We start from the raw sequence: 22,800 nt of genomic DNA, 5'->3' as shown, positions 1-22,800 counted from the left end.
TTTAAAGAAAAGATGTTAAGCTGTAGATTTACACCCCTGTTAAAATACTGGTTAAAATACTTGGGGCTAGTTTAGCACAGGGCTAAATCGCTGGCTTTGAAAGACGACCAAGGCAGGCCAGCAGCACGGTTCAATTCCCGTACCAGCCTCCCCGAACAGGTGCCGGAATGTGGCGACTAGGGGCTTTTCACAGTAACTTCATTTGAAGCCTACTTGTGACACTAAGCGATTTTCATGTTCATTTTCATTTCGGGACAAGAACCTTATCCAAAAATATTGACGCAAGCATTACTAACACAGCACACTGCAATTTGAACGTGAAAAAATACGAGAAGTTATAAAATGCTGGATACAAAAGTAAAAATAGAATCATTTGCCATTAAGTCAGTCAATATCTGAAAAGGCACATCAACATTTTGGTGCGTTCTGATGAATGGTCTCACCCAAACTTTAACCTTTCTCAAATGCTGGCTCCGTTCTCTTTTTCCTGTTTTTATTCACTGCATTTTCCAGTGTTGGCAGGAAGCCCATTAATTAAATTCTCCAATGGCAATATTCTGCTGTTCTAACAGAAAGATTGTATCTGGCTGCAAGAGAGGGTCTGACCCAGCAGCAAACTGTGAGGCAATGCAAAGATTTTTGTTTTCCAAAACTCTTAATGCCACTTAAAACAATGGCTTGAACCCTGTTTTGTTAAGACTCGGCTCATGAGGGCAAAAATGCATTAAAGACAGGGTCTAACAGTGCAGTGGTAACAACCATCCCCTTTTTCTGTATTAAGAAAATGAACACAAAAGGAGCAATTCCAAAGCTTGCTTATAATTCCTACTCTACTTATGATGGCATAAACCCATTATTTCCAGCACAACAGTTTCAGGAAGATAGTTTCACATGATGGATGCTCTTGGCACTTGTTAAAAAGGAAAGGCTCTCCTACTGGCTAGGGCGTTCAGTATTCAAGCCATGCAAATCAACAAGGTCTCAGGTCAAACCGTAGCTTGTGCTCAGCAGTGATAGGGTCCTGGATAAGGGAGGGTCCTGGATAAGGGAGGAAAAAGTAACCCGGGGCTCCAGCTCTTGATTACTTACCGACTGGCAGTGTAATGTTGGATGATGATAGGGCAGCACGGCAGCATTGTAGATAGCACAATTGCTTCACCGCTCCAGGGTCCCAGGTTTGATTCCCGGCTTGGGTCACTGTCTGTGCGGAGTCTGTATATTCTCCCAGTGTGTGCGTGAGTTTCCTCCGGGTGCTCCGGTTTCCACCCACAGTCCAAAGATGTGCGGGTTAGGTGGATTGGCCATGCTAAAATTGCCCATAGTGTACAAAATTGCCCTTTGTGTTGGGTGGGGTTACTGGGTTATGGGGATAGGGTGGAGGTGTTGACCTTGGGTAGGGTGCTCTTTCCAAGAGCCGGTGCAGACTCGATGGGCCGAATGGCCTCCTTCTGCACTGTAAATTCTATGATAGGATAAGCTGAGTGATACTCTTTGCAATGAAAATAGATTCGCATAAATTCAAAGAGAGGAAAGTAATTGCACATTAACCAAAAAAACACAAATCATTGGCAACTGGAAATGATGAAATGACAAACTGATCTCAAAAATAGTTTACTCATATAAAAATGTCCTATGTACATTTTCTAAATAATTTTTAACATGTAGAAATGGAAGTTATTCACATATAAATCAATCCATAATGTAGTTCATTTTAAAATAAATGTAATGTAGGTAAAACTTTTAATACTACAGAAACCCAGTATTGTGATACATGTCAAAAACTTTTCAAAAGAAATGCCCAATACACCATAGAAAGCATCCTATCTGGCTGCATCACAACCTGGTATGGCAACTGCTCGGCCCAAGACCATAAGAAACTTCAGAGAGTCGCGAACACGGCCCAGTCCATCACACGAACCTGCCTCCCATCCATTGACTCCATCTACACCTCCCGCTGCCTGGGGAAAGCGGGCAGCATAATCAAAGACGCCCCCCACCCGGCTTACTCACTCTTCCAACTTCTTCCATCGGGCAGGAGATACAGAAGTCTGAGAACACGCACGAACAGACTCAAAAACAGCTTCTTCCCCACTGTCACCAGACTCGTAAATGACCCTCTTATGGACTGACCTCATTAACACTACACCCTGTATGCTTCATCCGATGCCAGTGCTTATCTAGTTACATTGTATACCTTGTGTTGCCCTATTATGTATTTTCTTTTCTTCCCATGTACTTAATGATCTGTTCAGCTGCTCGTAGAAAAATACTTTTCACTGTACCTCGGTACACGTGACAATAAACAAATCCAATCCAACACATCCTATTCCCTTTCTTCAGCCTCCTCAATTGCTCTGATATTGTTAAAACGGGAAACTATGGACAGGAAGTATCAACTAAACACATACATTCATGAAAATAAGCAACATGTTCATCAGCATCCACAAAGGATAGAGATGGGCTAGCATCACAGCTTTAGGCCCTTCATTAGATCTGTGTCACAGCTGTGACTTGAAAGAAGAGCCTGGGCATGATCCAACGGCCACGCTGTGCCTGAAAAACAGCCCGCTGCTCCCGGGATCTGCCAGGCTCGCCACGCCTCATGAGATCAAACGCAATCTCGTGAGACATTGCAATGTGAATCCTGTGCACAATGGCTAGGGTTAGGGTCAGGCAGTAAGCCTTACTCTAATGTGCAGATTCCCGAGGTACCTGAGGCTTTGGGATTCAACTCCTTCGTCTCAGAGATCGCGGGCGAGCGCTGTAAAGCACTAGTCCCCACAAACGGGGACCGGATTGAACGACATTCGTAGGGGTCTCCCAGGTGTTCGAAGGCTCCAGCTGCATGCCCTTTGGGCAGGGTGGTGTGCTGGCACTTCTGGTGCCATCTGGGTAGCCTGACACCTTGGCACTGACAGCTAGCATGGGCACTGTCAGATTGGCATGCCTTGCTGGCATTTGTTGCACGCGCACGATCGGGCCGGAAGTTGCCCGGTGTGTGTGTGTGTGTGTGTGGGGGGGGGGGGGGGGGGGGGGGGGGGGGGGGGAAAGAGAGACCCTCCAGTAGTATATTTGGGCTGGGGGTTAGATGAAGGTTGAGGCTTGTTTTGGGGGCCTTTCTGATCGGGACACCATTTTAAAATGGTGTCCTGATCTTTCTCTACAATGGGGAGTTGCAGCCAGCGGAGCTCACCACTGTACAAAACAGGGCTACGTGCGGCCTCGACCATGCGTTCACTGTTCAGGCCCCTTATTCGACGCAAGTCGTGTTGAATAGCCATGTGTTTCTCGGCACTGTGAGCGCTGGGAAACACGCGGCTAAACGCGCTCACTGGGGACATTGTTCCCTTTTGGGAGAATTGCACCCAGTCTTTTCTCTTTTTGAATTGCAAGCTGACCTGCTGTCTATTTGCAATGCTTTCTGTTTTTAATTATAGGTCTGACATAAGGTATTCTGAAGTATTGCTATCCACAGGCAATGCCAATGACCAGCAAATCAAACCTATTCACTGTTCAATTGTGCTATTATGATCTCTGCAGAATGCTCCTGAATTGATTATGACTGTGCAATAATAAGGAGGCTGATACTTTCATTAGGTGTGTGTAAATTTGAACAACCATTTAAACAATATATATCTATTCTTACAATAAATTTGTTTTCAGAAATTTGAACACTGTGTGAATGAGTAAAATGGAACAACTTTAACGTCATTAAAAACATTGCATCATTAAAGAATTCAAGACTAATCTTTCCCCTAGACTCCTCCTCTACCACCACCATTGTTTATCCATCAGTTCAATACCAATTCCATAAATCCGATTCCCCAAAATTATATTAAGGGGATCAGACAGGGTAGATGGAAGGAAACAATTTCAAATGTTTGGGTAGACAAGTATTAAGTAACAGGATATAAAATTTAGAGCCAGATCTTTCAGGAGTGAAATTAGGGAACACTTTTACACACAAAAGACGGTAAAAGTTCAGAACTCTTTTCTACAAATGGTATTTGATGCTAGTTCAATTATAAAATTTAAACTGAGATTGATACACTTTTGTTAACCATAAGTATTAAGGGATATGCACAAAATCAGTATATGGAATTAGCGCTGCAGATTAGCCATGGTCTCTGGATAAAAGATTGAACTCATTGGAGTTAGAAGAATGAGAGGTGATGGTTATTTAAGCATATAAGGTTCTGAGCGAGCTTGACTGGGTAGATGCTGAGAGCATATTTCCCTCATGGGAGAATCTAGGGAGCATAGCGACAGCCCAGGAACAGCGATATAGTTCCAAATCAGGATAGTGTGTAGCTTGGAGGAGAACGTGCAGATGGTGGCGTTCCCATGCATCTGCTGCCTTTATAGGTCGCGGGTTTGGAAGGTGCTGTCAAAGGAGCTGCAATGCATCTTATAGATGTTATTCACATCTATCATCGGTGGTGGAGTGAGTGGACGTTGAAGGAGATGGATGGGATGCCAATCAAGTGGGCTGCTTTATTCAGGATGGTGTGGAGCTTCTTGTGCGTTGTTGGAACCGCAACTGCTGCACTCATCCAGTCAAGTGGAGAGTATTCCATCACACTTAGAATTCCCATCCGCTGACCTGATCTTGTAGCCACAGTATTTAAATGGCTGGTCCAGTCCAGTTCCCGGTCAATGGAAATCCCCAGGATGTTAATAGTGGGGGATTCAGCATCGGTAATGTCATATCATGGGGAGATGATTGGTTACTTTACTGTTGGAGATGGCCATGGCCTTGCATTTGACTGGTGCAAATCTAACTTGTCGCTTATCAGCCAACGCCTGAATATTGTCCAGATCTGGCTGCATATGGGCACATATTTCTTCAGTATATGGAATGAATGTTTCTACTTATGGCCAAATCTAAAACTAGAGGCCATGAGTACAATATAATTACTAATAAATCTAATACGAAAACAAGGAGAAATTTCTTTACTCAGAGGGTGGTTTGAATTTAGATCCTGCCACAACAGAAAATGGTTGAGGCAAGTAGCTCTGATGCTTTCAAAAGAATATTTGACTTGATTACAAAGGGAATAAATTTTAAAAGTTGGAAAATCTTGGTACAGTGCTAAAAGACATTGATGAGACCACAGCTAATGTACCACATACAGCTTTGGTGTCTTTATTGGGTGTGATAATCTTACATTGGAGACAGAAAAGGTTCAGTAGATTGATTCCTGGGATAAAGGGATTGTCTTATGAAGAATGGTTGATTAGGTTGGCCTATACATACAAGACTCAGAGGGGACTTGACAGGGTGGAAGTTGAAAGGATACATCCCTTTGTGTCTCCCATTTAAGATGGAGATTAGGAGAAATTTCTTCTCTGCGGGTCATTAATGTTTGGAATTCTCTATTCCCCATGGCAGTGGGGGGCCGGGTGGTTGAATATATTCAAGGCTGAGTTGGACAGTTTTCTTATAGACAAGGGATTCAAGGGTTTTTGAGGTAGGCAGGCAAACAAGGACCACAAATAGATCAGCTGTGATCTTATTTAATGGCAGAGCAGGTTCAAGGGACAAAATGGCCTGCTCTTGCTCCTATTCCTTATGTCCTTATGGAGGAGTATATTTGAGAAAAACTAATAGGAATGTAAGCTGAAAAGCTTAGATGAGGTAGATGGAAAAGGAGGCGCAGACTAGTTGGGCTGAATTATTTGCTTCTGTGCTGCCATTTGTTTGTATTCAAGAATTTCAGAAGGAAAGCAAACAAAAATGTACTAAAATATCACAGTGAATCTGTGGAGACCTGGTGATGGTGCTGGAGCCCAATTTCTAGTCATTTAACAATGTGAAAACTAAAGAATGTTTGAAGATCCTCAAAACCTTTTCCCTCCATCCTGAAATTCTATTTATTGACCATGACAATCCTAATGACGTCAAAGTAATGTTTAAGGAGACCTAATACAGGATTACTATTCTATACAGTAGACCGATGCTCAAAAACTAAATTAAACTGTATTTAATACTATATGTGCTGCCAACATCCACCTCAAGCCCAGTGTTAAAGAGCCCAGGTGGCACGCATGATTCCCGTTGCAGTTCCCTCTATCTTGGTTGAGTGGTCAGGATGCTGAGCAGAAAGTGCTTCACAGCCAGGAAAAGTAAGGAAACGTCACAGTTCAGACCAGTATCTTTTCCGTGTGACACAGAAATGAGAGTGAAAAATATTACAGCTGTTTTGCTTTGTTAAAGTGAGATTTCACATCTTTTCTGGTTCTCCTGGTATAACGATTCATGCAATCTACTCCACTTCTGTTTCTTCACTGTTTCTGCCTTCTTCTAAAACAGTATTGCTGCAATCATCTTCATTTTGAGTGTGCAGTTTATCTTTTCAAATTGTCTTGCTGGCCATTTCAGTTTGTTTCAAGTCCAAAGAGGCAGCACAGGAATGGGTTAACGTCAAAGTGGGTTCTTACAGCCATACGGTACCCTAAGATGTAGACGGTCATGGGTTGGGAGTGCGTGCTTATAGTAAAACTCGACCATGCTTGCAAGGCATGTGAACTTTATCTCAGCTTCTAGAAAGAACTTGGCTTCCTACAGGAAAAACAAAAATGTCATTTAGAACAATAATTTTTTCCCTTCTGACTATAATCAAGAATACAAATACTGTATGTCATAATATACACACAAGTATATGATGGTGCACAGACAGACAGTGAGTGACACAAAGGATGACCAATGAACATACAGAACACAGCAGCCAATCACCAGACAGGACACGACCACTATATAACCAGGGGGCACGAGTTTTCCCGCTCTCTTGGGATGCAGCCTCTGAGACAGTCAGAGCCCGTGATCAGCAACTAGAACATCCACCATGTGGTGGTAAGATAGTCTGGTCAGGTTAGCCTCAGGTCTCCAGTCAACTCAGCATAGTGTCAACCCACAGTTCAAGCATGTTTAGTAGTTAAGAGTTTAATAAAATAGAGTTGCATTTCCTCAAGTGTTGGAAGCCTGTCTCTCTCTCTGCTACAGTAAACGCCGTCCTCGCAGACCCAGCTTACCCAACACATCACTGTAAAATTTAAATAAATAATTAACATTGAATTCAAGTGCAACTCCATGATTTTATTTTTCTCTTTCATGGGATGCGGACATCGATGGCTAAGCCAGCATTTATTACCCATCCCTAATTGCCCCTCGAGAAGGTGGTGGTGAGCCACCTTCTTGAACCGCTGCAGTGCACGTGGTGTAGGTACACCCGCAGTGCTGTTAGGGAGAGATACTATTAGGATGGCTTTGCCTTAAATCACTGAATACAAGTCATGAATGAGAGTGAATAGGAGTGCTGAGTTTTAAATGTGGATTAAATTGATGGCAGACTATAATTATTCAGCTTTTGCACTGGGCCACAATCTCAATTATTTAAATGAGCTTAATGGAAGAGATTGAATCATAGAAGTTTACAGCAAGTTTACAGATGTTTCAGGTACATTCCAACAAGAGGAAAAGGTAAGGGTTCCAAAGCCAGCGGATCCTTGGATGACAAGTGAGATGGGGGTGGAGATAGCAGATGAAACAAAAAAAAAAGGATGCATGACAAAACATGCTCGTTGAATTCTTCAAGTGAAAACCAGGCCAAATACAATGGCCAAGATTTGTCCAACCCCTCGCCCCGGTGGTGGGGTTTCCAGTAGCAGAGGTGGCTCACCATTGGCTGCTGGCAGGGTCTTCCGGTTCCACTGAAGTCAATAGTCATTTGTGTTGCACACGGCTGCTCCGCTTGGGAACCCACAGTAAGGGGTCGCTTTCAGCGGGACTGGAGGATCTCACCGGCAAGTTGGGCCAATAGGTTGAGAAGTGAAGAGGAAACTAAGACTGGCAATGAGAATAAAATGACAGTGAACCTTAATATTTCTCCCACTATCTAAATAGTAGGCAGATAGTAAGAGACAGGGTGGAGCCTGTTAGTGACAAAGAAGGTGATATATGCTCAAAGGAAATGGGCAAGGCTAGAATACTTAATGAATACATTATATTGATTTTTTTTTTTTTACAAAGAGAATCCTGACAAAACATTGTTAGAAGCAGGGTTGGGAATGGATTGGCGAAAACTGTTAGGCAGGATGTACTGGAAAGGCCAGAATGGCACATTCATCTGGTTTGGGTGGCTTGCATCCCAGGTTACAAAGGCAAGTGGGGGTGGAGATAGCGGAAGGGCTTCCCATAATCTTCCAATCTTCCTTGATATGGGAGAGATGCTAGAGGACTGGAATGTGGCACACGTTCAAGCCTTATTCAAGGAATGGTGTAAGGATGCTCCTGGTAACTACCAGTCAGTAAGTTTAACATCAGTGGTACAAAGAACAAAGAAAATTACAGCACAGGAACAGGCCCTTCGGCCCTCCCAGCCTGCGCCGATCCAGATCCTTTATCTAAACCTGTCTTCTATTTTCCAGGGATCTACTTCCCTCTGTTCCCCGCCCGTTCATATATCTATCTAGATGCATCTTAAATGATGCTATCGTGCCCGCCTCTACTACCTCCGCTGGCAAAGCGTTCCAGGCACCCACCACCCTCTGCGTAAAAGAATTTCCATGCACATCTCCCTTAAACTTTCCCCCTCTCACCTTGAAATCGTGACCCCTTGTAATTGACACCCCCACTCTTGGAAAAAGCTTATTGCTATCCACCCTGTCCATAACTCTCATAATTTTGTAGACCTCAATCAGGTCCCTGCTCAACCTCCGTCTTTCCAATGAAAACAATCCTAATCTACTCAACCTTTCTTCATAGCTAGCACCCTCCATACCAGGCAACATCCTGGTGAACCTCCTCTGCACCCTCTCTAAAGCATCCACATCCTTCTGGTAATGTGACGACCAGAACTGCACGCAGTATACCAAATGTGGCCTAACCAAAGTTCTATACAACCGTAACATGACCTGCCATCTCTTGTACTCAATACCTCGTCCGATGAAGGCAAGCATGCTGTATGCCTTCTTGACCACTCTATCGACCTGCGTTGCCACCTTCAGGGTACAATGGACCTGAACTCCCAGATCTCTCTGTACATTAATTTTTCCCAGGACTCTTCCATTGACCATATAGTCCGCTCTTGAATTTGATCTTCCAAAATGCATCACCTCGCATTTGCCTGGATTGAACTCCATTTTCCATTTCTCTGCCCAACTCTCCAATTTATCTATATTTTGCTGTATTCTCTGACAGTCCTCCTCGCTATCTGCAACTCCACCAATCTTAGTATCATCTGAAAACTTGCTAATCAGACCATCTATACCTTCGTTCAGATCATTTATGTATATCACAAACAACAGTGGTCCGAGCACGGATCCCTGTGGAACACCACTAGTCACCTTTCTGCATTTTGAGACACTCCCTTCCACCACTATTCTCTGTCTCCTGTCGCCCAGCCAGTTCTTTATCCATCTAGCTAGTACACCCTGAACCCCATACGACTTCACTTTTTCCATCAACCTGCCATAGGAAACTTTATCAAACGCCTTACTGAAGTCCATGTATATGGCATCTACAGGCCTTCCCTCATCAATTAACTTTGTCACTTCCTCAAAGAATTCTATTAGGTTTGTAAGACATGACCTTCCCTGCACAAAACCATGCTGCCTATCACTGATAAGTCTATTTTCTTCCAAATGTGAATAGATCCTATCCCTCAGTATCTTCTCCAACAGTTTGCCTACCACTGACGTCAAGCTCACAGGTCTATAATTCCCTGGATTATCCCTGCTACCCTTCTTAAACAAAAGGACAACATTAGCAATTCTCCAGTCCTCCGGGACCTCACCCGTGCTCAAGGATGCTGCAAAGATATCTGTTAAGGCCCCAGCTATTTTGTCCCTCGCTTCCCTCAGTAACCTGGGATAGATCCTATCCGGACCTGGGGACTTGTTCACCTTGATGCCTTTTAGAATACCCAAAACTTCCCCCTTCCTTATGCTAACTTGACCTAGAGTATTTAAACATCCATCCCTAGCCTCAACATCCGTCATGTCCCTCTCCTTGGTGAATACCGATGCAGAGTACTCATTAAGAATCTCACCCATTTCCTCTGACTCCACGCATAAATTCCCTCTTTTGTCTTTGAGTGAGCCAATCCTTTCTCTAGTTACTCTTTTGCTCCTTATATACGAATAAAAGGCTTTGGGACTTTCCTTAACCCTGTTAGTCAAAGATATTTCATGACCCCTTTTAGCCCTCTTTATTGCGCGTTTGAGATTTGTCCTACTTTCCCGTTATTCCTCCAAAGCTTCATCAGTTTTAAGTCGCCTAGATCTTATGTACGCTTCCTATTTCATCTTAGCTAGTCTCACAATTCCACCCGTCATCCATGGTTCCCTAATCTTGCCATTTCTATCCCTCATTTTCACAGGGACATGTCTGTCCTGCACTCTAATCAACCTTTCCTCAAAAGACTCCCACATTTCAAATGTGGATTTACCCTTAAACAGCTGTTCCCAATCCACATTCCCTAGCTCCTGCCGAATTTTGTTATACTTGGCCTTTCCCCAATTTAGCGCTCTTCCTTTAGGACCACTCTCGCCTTTGTCCATGCGTATTCTAAAACTTACGGAATTGTGATCGCTATTCCCAAAGTAATCACCGACTGAAACTTCAACCACCTGGCCGGGATCATTCCCCAATACCAGGTCTAGTATGGCCCCTTCCCGAGTTGGACTATTTACATACTGCTCTAAAAAACTCTCCTGGATGCTCCTTACAAATTCTGCTCCATCTGCGTCTCCAACACTACGAGTCCCATTCAATGTTGGGGAGGTTAAAATCTCCCATTTGCTCCTACATTTTTCTATAATCTATCTACATATTTGTACCTCTACTTCACGCTTGTTTTTGGGAGGCCTGTAGTAAAGTCCCAACAATGTTACTACACCCTTCCTATTTCACCGGTTGCCTTCCTGTTCGATAATGCACAGCGGGGCAAGATCAAGAACGACAAGATCTTGCGGTGGAGAATCGAACTCTCCACCTATAACTATGAGATCTTGTATTGTCCCGGAAAGCTGAACGAGCTGTCCGATGCCCTCTCCCGCGGCACATGTGCCAACGCACAAGTGGACCGCCTCCGAGCCCTCCACGAGGACCTCTGCCACCCAGGGGTCACTCGGTTCTATCACTTCGTGAAAACTAGCAACCTGCCCTACCCCATCGAGGAGGTCAGAACAGCCACCAGGAACTGTGATGCACAATCAATTACTCTCGAGACAAGGTGAGTCATAACTAAGAGGCTTTAATCAGCTAGAACTGTACCCAGCAGCTTCGATACAGAAAGTGAAGGCTGCTGGGACGGCATCGGTTCTTATACCCCGCCTCTCAGGGCGGAGCTATGTATGTTAGCCAATGGTAGACTCCTAGGTCTAGCCAATGGTCATCCACCGCTCAGGTACTGCAATAACTGGTATTACCACAAACTGCCAAATCTGCGCAGAGTGCAAACCGCACTTCTACAGGCCAGATAAAGCGCACCTGATAAAGCCTTCCCGTCCCTTTGAGCGCCTCAGTTTGGACTTCAAAGGCCCCATCACCTCCACCGATCGCAACACGTACTTCCTGAACGTGGTTGACGAGTACTCCCGTTTCCCATTCGCCATCCCCTGCCCCGACATGACCGTGGCCACGGTCATTAAAGCCCTCTGCACCATCTTTACACTGTTCGGTTTCCCCGCCTACATACATAGCGATAGGGGGTCCTCCTTCAAGAGCGACGAACTGCGTCAATTCCTGCTCAGCAAAGGCATTGCCTCGAGCAGGATGACCAGTTACAACTCCAGGGGTAATGGACAGGTAGAGAGGGAGAACGGACCGGTCTGGAAGACCGTCCTACTGGCCCTACGGTCCAGAAATCTCCCCGTCTCCCGCTGGCAGGAAGTCCTCCCAGACACCCTCCACTCCATCCGGTCGCTGCTTTGTACCACAATAAATCAAACACCTCACGAACGCCTCCTTGTCTTCCCTTGGAAGTCCTCCTCCGGAACGTCACTCCCGACCTGGCTGGCAGTCCCGGGACCCATCCTGCTCCGAAAACATGTGCGGGTGCACAAATCGGACCCGTTGGTCGAGAGGGTTCATCTCCTCCACATGAACCCTCAATACGCCTACGTGGCATACCCCGACGGCCGACAGGACACGGTCTCCCTGCGGGACCTGGCGCCCGCCGGAGCTCCCCACACACCCCAACACCAATCACACCCTCCCTCCCGCCGGCGCACCCCACAGCCGCTCCCTTCCCGGGTGGATCAGTCCTTCCCCCGGCCCGCCTAGGGGTAGTGAAGCAGGTAGAGACATCGCTACGCTCCCAGAGACGACGGTGCCTGAGCCAGCGCCTGCATCACCACCGGGGCTGAGACGATCGGGGAGGATGACCAGGGCACCCATTCGACTCATCGAATCTTTATAACAAAGCAAGAAATGCCTCTGTAAATAATTCAGTTGCCCAGTAAAAACGGCATTGTAAATAGTGCTAGTAGTTTGAGATCGGAGCATAGCCACTGTTAATGGCATCCCAGGTACCGACTCTGTAAACCCCTACCACCATACGGCCCACTACCCCCGCCGGGTTCTTCTTTAACAAGGGGTGAATGTGGTGGTATGCATTAGGGGTATTACTGTCCCCTGTGATGCCGAGAGGCTATTGGTGGATAGATGCCGGGTCCCGATTGATCAGCCGCCTACTGGCTCCACCCAGTAAGGCGGAGTATAAGAGCCCGGGTTCTCCCAGCAGCCGCATTCTGTAACTGTGCTGCTAGGGAACAAGTCTGCGTAATAAAGCCATCGATTGACTCCTTCTCATCTTGTCTCGTGAGTGATTGATTGTGCTACACAGTTAGTCACATGTAACTAGCGCATAGTGTACTGGATATCAATGTTCTGGATACATTTCCCACTGAACTGAGGTCTATGCTCTAAAAAAGGAGTTCAAAATTAAAGCAACAAATGTGGGTTACAACCCATCATGTGTAGTGACAAATGTAGCTGCAAAAATATTTAAACAAGGTTTACTGACCTTTTCAAAAATTCTGTAGTTCCTCACTTTCATCTCCGAATCATCCCACACAACCAAAACCTTTTTGGAAGAAGGAAAAAAGTAGGATACGTTTTACAACAGACTAATTAATTATCAGTAATGGAACAAAAGCATAACATTGTACAAATTATTAGACTGCTACCTTTCCCGACTTTGAAGAATTCCTTATGCAATACAATCCATTCTCTGGGTTGGAACCAGGACTTGTAGATCCGAACAACCTTTGTGAATAGATGAGAATGATTTTATAAAATTACTTCATGAGTCTGTGTACTTCATTAGAATTGAGCTATTTTGCCCTGGAACTTGACTTCCATCCTCCCTGGAACATATTCTGACTATGGCAAGACCGCTCTTTGTAGGCTTAGCTAATCGTGGCCAGTGCAACATTGGGAGAGTTGCAATTGGCCTCAATGCCCCTGGGTTGGGGTGGGGTGGAGGGGGGAAATCAGCCAAATCAGGGTTGCTACTTCGGATTGCCATTCAGATGGTACGTGGACATATTTGGGCAAGAGTAGAATGGGGCTAGACCGTGAAGCTCTGCACAGTTCAAAACCCTGGTAATATTTATCGTCAGGGCTTATAGATCAATAATCAAATTTGGCAAGGGACAAGAGTAAGCCTAATCTATATATAAATATGCTTCATTAAGCAGTCAATACTTATGGAAGAGAGAGGGGAGATATCTAACATGTGAAAGAAATGGCACCACCATTGGGTTGCCTGTGCATGGTTGAGGTGCTTCAATACGACATTCAAAAATATTAATTCATAGAATTTACAGTGCAGAAGGAGGCCATTCAGCCCATCGAGTCTGCACCGGCTCTTTGAAAGAGCACCCTACCCAAGCTCACAGCTCCACCCTATCCCATAACCCAGTAACCCCATCCAACACTAAGGGCAATTTTGGACACTAAGGGCAATTTAGCATGGCCAATCCACCTAATGTGCACATCTTTGGACTGTGGGAGGAAACCGAAGCACCCGGAGGAAACCCACGCACACACGGGGAGGATGTGCAGACTCCGCACAGACAGTGACCCAAGCCGGGAAACGAACCTGGGACCCTGGAGCTGTGAAGCAATTGTGCTATCCACAAGGCTACCGTGCTGCCCGTTTTTAGAAGAAATAAAAAGGACGCGTAATGTATAAGTTAAGATTGAAAAATTCCATGGAGAGTGATTTTATACATTGCAGAAAGAGATGCATTTCCACAATCGCTTCAAAATGGTGCCATTCAGCCCTAATGGTTAGTGATGTATCTGTATGTGTTAGTGTAATTAATAATTACCTCTCAACATCATTGGATTCTGTTGTATTCACAAATACAGAGGGCGGCAGCTGGACCTATGATCAAGCCAAGCAATGAAACTGTCAGTAAATAAACAAATTCAGTCTAAGAATTGCTTGCATTTGGACCTTTCTGTTCATCCGGTTTTCTGTGCAGCTCCCTTCATTACCTGGGTGGACCAGCAACGCCGCAACTGGACCAAGGTGCTTCGGGTCAGCTTTTAGGTTTGGAAAAAAAGTCATGTTGAAGTAAGATTTAAACAAAACCAAAACCTACATTTTTGATGGTGCATTTAGGCTGCATGTAGACCTTGTAATCCTGTCCTTTACCTGCTAAGTTCAGGCAAACCAATGGCTCACAAATATGCACCAAGCCACTTATTTAGCAGTTTTATGGTACCAGCAGTTACTTTAGTCAGTCAATAGTATCAAAGCCAATATGCAGGTGTGGGAGTTTGTCACCATAAATTGGACATCTTTGCAGTTGTTTACCATATTTTTCTTTGTGCCAGGAGTGTTATAGAGATTTAGGTGATAGCTGTTGTCCTGTGGCAGGCTGATCCTTCCACAGTCGTGTTTTACTTCTGTAATTGGTTATTTATGATACCAAATTACATTTTATAACTTCAGCTGTGGAAAAGCTGTATTGTTAGAACTGCCTTCTTTCGAATTAGCTATTCAGGGCGTGATTGAACAGAAAAGAAACAGAGACCCGTGTCGGGCACGTTTAGCCAGCTGTTTCCTGGCACTGACAGCGCCAAGAACGACCCCGCTATTAGACAGGACTCTGCCTCATTTCTGGGCCTTGCCAAGGAACGTCCCGCCGAAGTCGCACTTTGCCTCACTTCCTGGACTGACGAGCTCTGCTCGCCAGTGTATGAAGCGATCGGGGTGCAGTTTTCTCTCGACCCCCCCACCGCAGCCTCCATACCGTCCCAACACCCCAACTCACCAGTTAGGGGATCAGTGCCCCAGCCTGCCTGGCAGTGCCACCTGGGCATGGCCAGGCTGGCGCCGCCAGTGTGCCCAGGTGGAACTGCCAGGGCACCACCCTGCCCAGTGCCAGACAAACCAAGGGCCCCAGATTGCCTCTGATCACCAAGAGATCAATGTTCATTGATGGGTGACATGGAGTGGAGGCAGCCTGCTGTGATTCCCTCCCTGCAACCTGGGTCCCCGTTGGCGGCCATCTTCTGGGGCGACCGGGCTTGGATGGGCCGGCTGCTGCTCGCGTGTTCCAGGTGGCGTGGTGCTGCCCTGCTCTGCCCGCCAGATGTGCCAGGGACAGGAGGGGGGCAGGAGTCCGAGGTGCTGCAGTGTTCCGGCACCTCCCCTGTGGGAGTCACCGGCTCGGGGTGCCCAGTGGTCCCCGGGCTACTCCATGGGATGGGGGTGCAAGTGGAGGTATCCCCCAAGGTTCCCCGCCACCTGGTGCTGCCAGTCCTGGAGGTCCGCTCTGGTCTCGACTAGGGTCTGCATGTTCGTGGCCATGGAGCACGGGGAATGGAGTATCACCGCCTGGGACCGTGCCACCACCTTCTGGGCCTGTGTCACATCAGCCAGCGATGAGGAGAGCAGCACGGACGGCAGTAGTCGACAAGACCCAAAAGACTCTGGAGCTCGAGTCCAGCGATAACACAGATTTCCAGTCACAGCTGTCTCCAACACCCTCCACCATCCCAGAAACACACCTCGGTTGGCCACTTTAGTGAAGAGGCTCCTGGGATACCCTCAGCCAGTGACTGTGCCAACTCTCTCTTGCATTGGGCCACCCCCCTCTGTGGCTGCGCCGTGCCGGCCAATGCCTAGGCAATGCCGCCGACGTTCCCAGCCATGACCTGTTGTGACTGGGCCATGCTCAGAGTGCCGCTGCGATTTCCAGGTGGCTCTGGCACATGGTCACCTATGAGGCGGCCACCCTGACCTGGGCCACGGCCAGCGCCTGCACACAATGCCCCAGGCCTCGGACATGCTAATCCAGAGCTGAAACCCTTGACCCCACCGTCTCCACCGCGGGTGCCACCCATGTGGTGGCCTGGATGGCACGCCTGGTCGGCTCCACCTGCTGCTCCTGCACACGGTTGGACTCCTCCAGCTGCGCCTGCTGGTGCTGGATGCTCGCCCCTCTTGTAGTCCGTGGCTCTGCGCCTGCACCTCCACTATCGATTGAACTGTCCATTCCTGAGGTCGAATACCCGTCTGGACGGCAGCTAGTTCCTGCGGTTGATCCGCCCTCTCGGGAATGCCTTCTGGGGGGGGGGGGGGGGGGGGGGACTGTGGCACTGGCTGGGGGCGGGGGACTCCAGATGGATGCGCTGGATGTGGGTGTAGTGTTGGAGAGGGTTGACACGCATGATATGGAAAACTGCAACCGCACTTCCTCTCCCGATCTCCACCCCGGCGACCTCCCTTTCCTCTAGGCTGCCGACTATGTCTCGGGCCCTCTGCTCAGCCGTGGTAAGGGGCCACAGGTCCGGCGGTCCCCCTCCAGGCGGTTCTGGGCGGTCCTCTGGGGGTGGGGGACAGAAAATGACAGTGTTAGACAATCCGACACATGCAGCCCAGGGGGTGAGTAGCTGGTGGCCTCAGTGGCCAGGGCACCCGGCCATGGCAGCCGGTATGGGTGGTGTGATGCGGTGCAGGGTGGGGGTTCGGCCGCCCTCCAGGTGGGGGGGATGTGTAGGACGCGGGTTATTGCTGGGGGCACAGTGTTGCCCCGAGGAGGTTGTGCAATTTTTTACGGCTCTGCAGGCCAGTCCAGATGGAGTTGTTGGTGGCGCTCACCACCTCGATCACCTGCACCCAGGCACGGCAAACAGCAGTGGCTGGCAGCCTACTTCCCAGGCCAGCATACAGGGTGGCCTGCCTCTCCTTCACCATATCCAGGAGGATCTCCAACTCAGCGTCCGTGATACTCACTGTAGCTTGTTGGCTGGGATGGTGTGTGTGATGCACGATCAATTGCACAAAGACTAAAGTTGGGTACAACTGTGGCTCTATTGCAGTCAGATGCGTGGCCTCCTGCTGCAGCTGGCGAAATAGCAGGGCACTGGAGGTCATGCATATTTATACAGTTCTCCCTGGGCGGAGCCAGCCGGCAGGAGCTACTGGTGAACCTGTAGTGCAGGTCCTACCTTACATCTTCTATTACAGTGGATCACCACAGTGTGTGTGTGGCGAGTGAAGTGTGTATATACGCCTGCAGCTTGTGTGTCAATCACAAATCCAGCGACTCCAGCACTGTTTCCCATTGGAATGGATTGTGTTCCACGTGACACTGATGCTAATCCCTCAACTGTTGCTGAATTGGTCCAGGTGCGGTGCCAGCTTTGCTGTCGTGGAAGTCCACCAATCCTGCCACAACATCAATTAGTGTCAGCAACAATGAATCCTGCCACAGAACTTTGAGCAAAGAGCAGGAGAGAGGGATGAATTGGATCACTCTTTCAGAGAGCCAGTACAGGAGCAATGAATGGGCTTAATGGTCTCCTTCTGTGCTGTACCATAGTTCATAGAATTTACAGTGCAGAAGGAGGCCATTCGGCCCATCGAGTCTGCACCAACTCTTGGAAAGAGCACCCTACCCAAGGTCCACACCTCCACCCTATCCCCATAACCCAGTAACCCCACCCAACACGAAGGGCAATTTTGGACACTAAGGGCAATCCACCTAACCCACACACCTTTGGACTGTGGGAGGAAACCGGAGCACCCGGAGGAAACCCACGCACACACGGGGAGAATGTGCAGACTCCACACAGACAGTGACCCAAGCTGGAATCGAACCTGGGACCCTGGAGCTGTAAAGCAATTGTGCTAACCACTATGCTACCATGCTGCCCGTATCATTCCATGATTTTATGACATCATAGCCCTGATAGTTCAAATATTGTAACATTTTGGTCATGTGGTGTTTGCAATAAATTGTCTAAACTGCAAATGTTATTACCCAACAGCAATAGTTTCTCTTTCCCCTTTCCCTGAGCTTGCTGACTTAAGGCTCCTCTTCCCCATTATTGCTAGACCATTCCACTAGAGGCCACTATTTGCTAACCTCCATCACTCCTTCCTAGTTACACACTCCATAAATACTTTCCAATCCTCAGTATGAAATGCAACAGTTCACACATTTCAGGAATTTTATACAGCAACACAATTTCTGATTTTCTTATTGTTAGTACAAAGTACAACACTGTAAAAAAAAAAAAATCGGAATCCAAAGCAAAAGACCAAGACAGTACAGGCCACCAAGGTTGGGTAACAAAAGTACAAAATAAAGTTCTGCTCAGCTTAGTTTTTTCCAAGCTTGACCATTGTAAAAAAGTGAAGATTGAGTAAGGTAAGGAATTAAGATGCTGAGTGTGCAACGAACATTGATTTCTACACAATAAATGTATGGGGAGCAGAAAGTGAGGGCAGCATGATCTCACACAGCCAGATCATAAGTTAAACAATGGTCACAGCTTCATCTTCCAGTGAATGTTAAAGATTCCAGGTAGGTTCTTTACTCGGAGAGTAGTAAGGGCGTGGAATGCCCTGCCTGCAGCAGTAGTGGACTCGCCAACACTAAGGGCATTCAAATGGCCATTGGATAGACATATGGACGATAAGGGAATAGTGTAGATGGGCTTTAGAGTGGTTTCACAGGTCAGCGCAACATCGAGGGCCGAAGGGCCTGTACTGCGCTGTAATGTTCTATGTTCTATGGTACTAATTGGAAAGGAGAAGAAAGATTGCAAGATGTCCTAACCAACATTTCTTCCTTGACCCAAGTCACCAAAAAATATTAACCAATCATCTCATTACCATCACACAGACATTGTTGGTGCAAAGTAACAGTCGTATTTGTCGACATAATTCATTGTGAACCATGAACATTTTGATCATGCTTTATACATGGAGGCCTGTATTGTCAAATATTACTAATTTACAGATCAAAAGCAATAAAATTCTGAACTGTGTTCACGGGTCCCCCAGCCACATGTTTCTCAGCGGTGTGCTGGTGCCGGGGTTCCATACCTGCCATTCACCAATGGGATTTCCCATTAAAGCCACCCCACACCACTGGGAAACCCGCAGGCAGGGGTGCGGGAATCGCAACAACTGAAGAATTGCAGCCACTGTGACATGAGCAGAGAGATGGGAAGGAAATATTTCACTTCACACTCAAACTGGATAATAGGAACAATTTGTTGCCAACAGAAACATTTCTGCATTAAATATTTTTAAAATAAAAATAAAATTCAAACAGTCCTATTCTTTATCTCATTATTGTCCAACACATTCTGCTGTGCTCTACTCGGAGTCATTGGGTGGGGCAACTGGGTGAATAAATACTGATGGAGTGCGCATTGTGATAATTACAATCATCAGCGAGTGGGGTATATTCACAAAACAAAAAGCATGTTCTTACATTTTCATAATCTTCGTCATCATCATCAGATTCATGACTCTCTGCTGGCTGTGATTGAGACCTTTGGCGAAGAACCGGTTTTTCAATTTCAACAGACCGAAAACTTTGTCCTTCAGGAGATGAGCGGCTACAAGAAATAATATTTTATCAATTTTTAGTCCTTATGTATTAGCCGTGATTTTCTTACATTCTGAATCAGCTTACAATAATAGTTCTCCTATATTACACATGTTATGTATTTACTCTTTTTTAAACGCATTTTATTCAAACTTGTATCAAAGTAGGTTACAGCAAATAAACACCCCGGGAAACATTCTTCCCAACAATCAACTATACAGTTTGTATAGATTTTCCTCCTTTTTCACCCCCCCCCACAGGCGCCAAACATCTCCTCAAACACGGTCACAAACATCTCCCGCCTTTTCTCGAACTCCCCTGCTGAGCCCCTTAACTCATACTTTATCTTCTCTAACCGCTTGAAGTCGTACAGGTCACCCAACCAGACTGCTACCCCCGGTGGCGATGCCGACTGCCACTCCAGCAAAATTCGTCACCGTGCAATCAGAGAGGCGAAGGCCATGACATCGGCCTTCCTCCTCTCCATGAGCTCTGGCTTCTCTGAAACCCCAAATATCGCCACCAAAGGATCCGGGTCCACTCCCTCCTCCAATATCCTGGCTATGACTGCGAACACTCCCGCCCAATTTTTCACAACCTCAAAACATGTGTGCATGATTCGCTGGCCTCCGCCAACACCTCTCACACTCATCTGCTACCCCCTGAAAGAACCCACTCATTGTCGCCCGAGTCATACGCACCCTGTGCACCACCTTAAACTGTATCAGGCTCATCCTTGCACAAGAGGAGGTCCTGTTTACCCTATGCAGTGCCTCACTCCATACTCCCCAATTGATCTCCATTCCCAACTCCGCTCCCCATTTCCCCTTGATTTTCACCACCCACTCGCCTCCCTGATCCCCCAGCCATTATATATATATATATATGTATATATCCCCAATTCTTCCCTCCCCTTCCACATCCGGAAGCAGCCGTCGCTCCAGCAGGGTGTATCCCGGCAATTTAGGGAACCCCTTCCAGACCTTTCGTGCAAAGTCCCTAACCTGTAGATACCTGAACTCACTGCCCCTTGGCAGCTCTACCCTCTCCCTTAGCTCCTCCAGACTGGTGAATCCTTCCTCCAAATACAAATCCCTCACCTTGACCAGCCCCACTTCCCTCCACCTCCTGTATACACTATCCATCCCCCCCGGCTCAAACCCATGATTCTTGCACAGCGGCGTTAGCACCGACATCCTTTCCACCCTAAAATGCCTCCTCAGCTGATTCCGTACCTTCACCGTGGACTGCACCACTGGGCTCCCTGAATACCTACTCGGAGCCATTGGCATTGCTGCTGTCACCAAAGCCCTCAAACTAGACCCCTTACAAGATTCCTCCTTCATCCTAACCCACTCTACCCCTTCTCCTTCCCATCACCGCCGCACCTTATCCACATTCGCTGCCCAATAATAATGAAGCAAGTTTGGCATCGCCAACCCCCCTTGCTGCTTCTGTGACAGGGTCCTCCCCACCCTCGGCACCTTCCCCGCCCATACAACGTCAGAGATGATTGTGTCCACTTTCTGAAAAAAGGCCTTTGGTATAAAGATCGGGAGAGCCTGAAAGATAAACAAGAACCTCGGCAGAATATTCATTTTCATCACTTGGACCCTCCCCACCAACGGTAAGTGCAGAGTATCCCACCTCTTAAGATCTTCCCTGGCCTCCTCCACCAGCTTTGTTAAGTTCCACGTATTGAGCCCCGTCCATTCCCTCGCTACCTGAATCCCCAAGTACCTAAACCTATCCCTTGCTACCGTAAATGGCACCCCCCCTAAATTAGCCCGCTGTGCCAGCTCATTCACCAGGAATACCTCGCTTTTCCCTACATTCAGCTTGTATCCCGAGAACCTTCCAAACCTCCCAACAGGCCCATAATCCTTCCCATACCCTCCAACGGATCAGAAACATACAGCAGTAGGTCATCGGCATAGAGTGACACCCGATGCTCCCTCTGTCCCCTCATTATCCCCTGCCACTCTGCCGACCCCCTGAGAGCCATCGCCAACGGCTCTATGGCCAGCGCAAACAGCAGCGGCGACAGCGGGCACCCCTGCCTCGTACCCCTGTGTACGTCAAAGCTTCGTGAGCTCATATAATTCATCCTCACCCTCACTCTTGGCGCCACATACAGCAACCGCACCCATGCCACAAATCTCGGCCCAAACTCAAACCTTCCCAAAACTTCGAACAGGTACTGCCACTCCACCCGATCAAATGCTTTCTCCACGTCCATGGACACCACCACCTCCGTCCGGTACCAGAGCTCTCGACGGATTCATCACCACATTCAACAGCCATCTTATATTACTCGCGAGCTGCCTGCCCTTCACGAAGCCCATTTTATCTTCTGCAACCACCCCCGGGACACAATTCTCCATCCTCCCCGCCAACAACTTAGCCAATACTTTTGCATCCATGTTCAATAGTGATATGGGTCTATACGACCCACATTCCACCGGATCCTTCCCTTTTTTGGGGATTAGTGTGATTACTGACAGCTTCATCGTCTCCGGCAACTCCCCCTTCTCCAGTGCTTCATTAAACGCCCCCAACAGATGTGGTGCCAGGTCCACTGCAAATTCCTTATAAAATTCTGCCGGGTACCCATCCGGCCCAGGGGCCTTCCCGACTTCATACCCCTGATACTATCCAGCACCTCCCTCAACCCCAGGGGCTCCTCCAACACCTGCCTCTTTGCTTCCTCCACCTGGGGAAATTCCAGCTCGTCCAGAAACCGCCCCATGTTCCCCTCCTCTCCCCCTGGTTCTGCCTCATAAAATCCCTGGTAATACTCTCTAAATGCCTCATTTACCTTCCCTGGCTCTAGCACCACATCCCCAGCCCCAGTCCGGAACTTCAATATTTCCCTGGGCGTAGCCTGCATGCGGCTCGCCTTCTCCCCATACTCGTATTGCACCCCTCTTG

The 22,800-nt window shown here is 47.4% G+C and overlaps 1 protein-coding gene across 1 annotated transcript in view; it reads right to left on the bottom strand.

Moving 5' to 3' along the window:
• Positions 1-3,043: 3,043 nt before the first annotated feature.
• The window catches only part of sh3bp2 (SH3-domain binding protein 2), a 177,705-nt gene continuing 157,948 nt past the window's right edge, over positions 3,044-22,800 (bottom strand). Inside the window, exons 9-13 of the mRNA XM_072515691.1 lie at positions 19,753-19,879; positions 14,341-14,396; positions 13,192-13,270; positions 13,029-13,088; positions 3,044-6,562 (exon numbers count right to left, since the gene is read on the bottom strand). Coding sequence (XP_072371792.1) covers positions 6,425-6,562; positions 13,029-13,088; positions 13,192-13,270; positions 14,341-14,396; positions 19,753-19,879 — 460 coding nt within the window. The 3' untranslated portion in view covers positions 3,044-6,424. The remainder of the gene's footprint in view (positions 6,563-13,028; positions 13,089-13,191; positions 13,271-14,340; positions 14,397-19,752; positions 19,880-22,800) is intronic.

The sequence above is a fragment of the Scyliorhinus torazame genome, chromosome 9 (assembly GCF_047496885.1).
Source record: "Scyliorhinus torazame isolate Kashiwa2021f chromosome 9, sScyTor2.1, whole genome shotgun sequence".
Classification (NCBI taxonomy): Eukaryota; Metazoa; Chordata; class Chondrichthyes; order Carcharhiniformes; family Scyliorhinidae; genus Scyliorhinus; species Scyliorhinus torazame.
The sequence above is the reverse complement of the archived record's forward strand: the minus strand, read 5'-3'. Positions and strand labels throughout refer to the sequence as shown.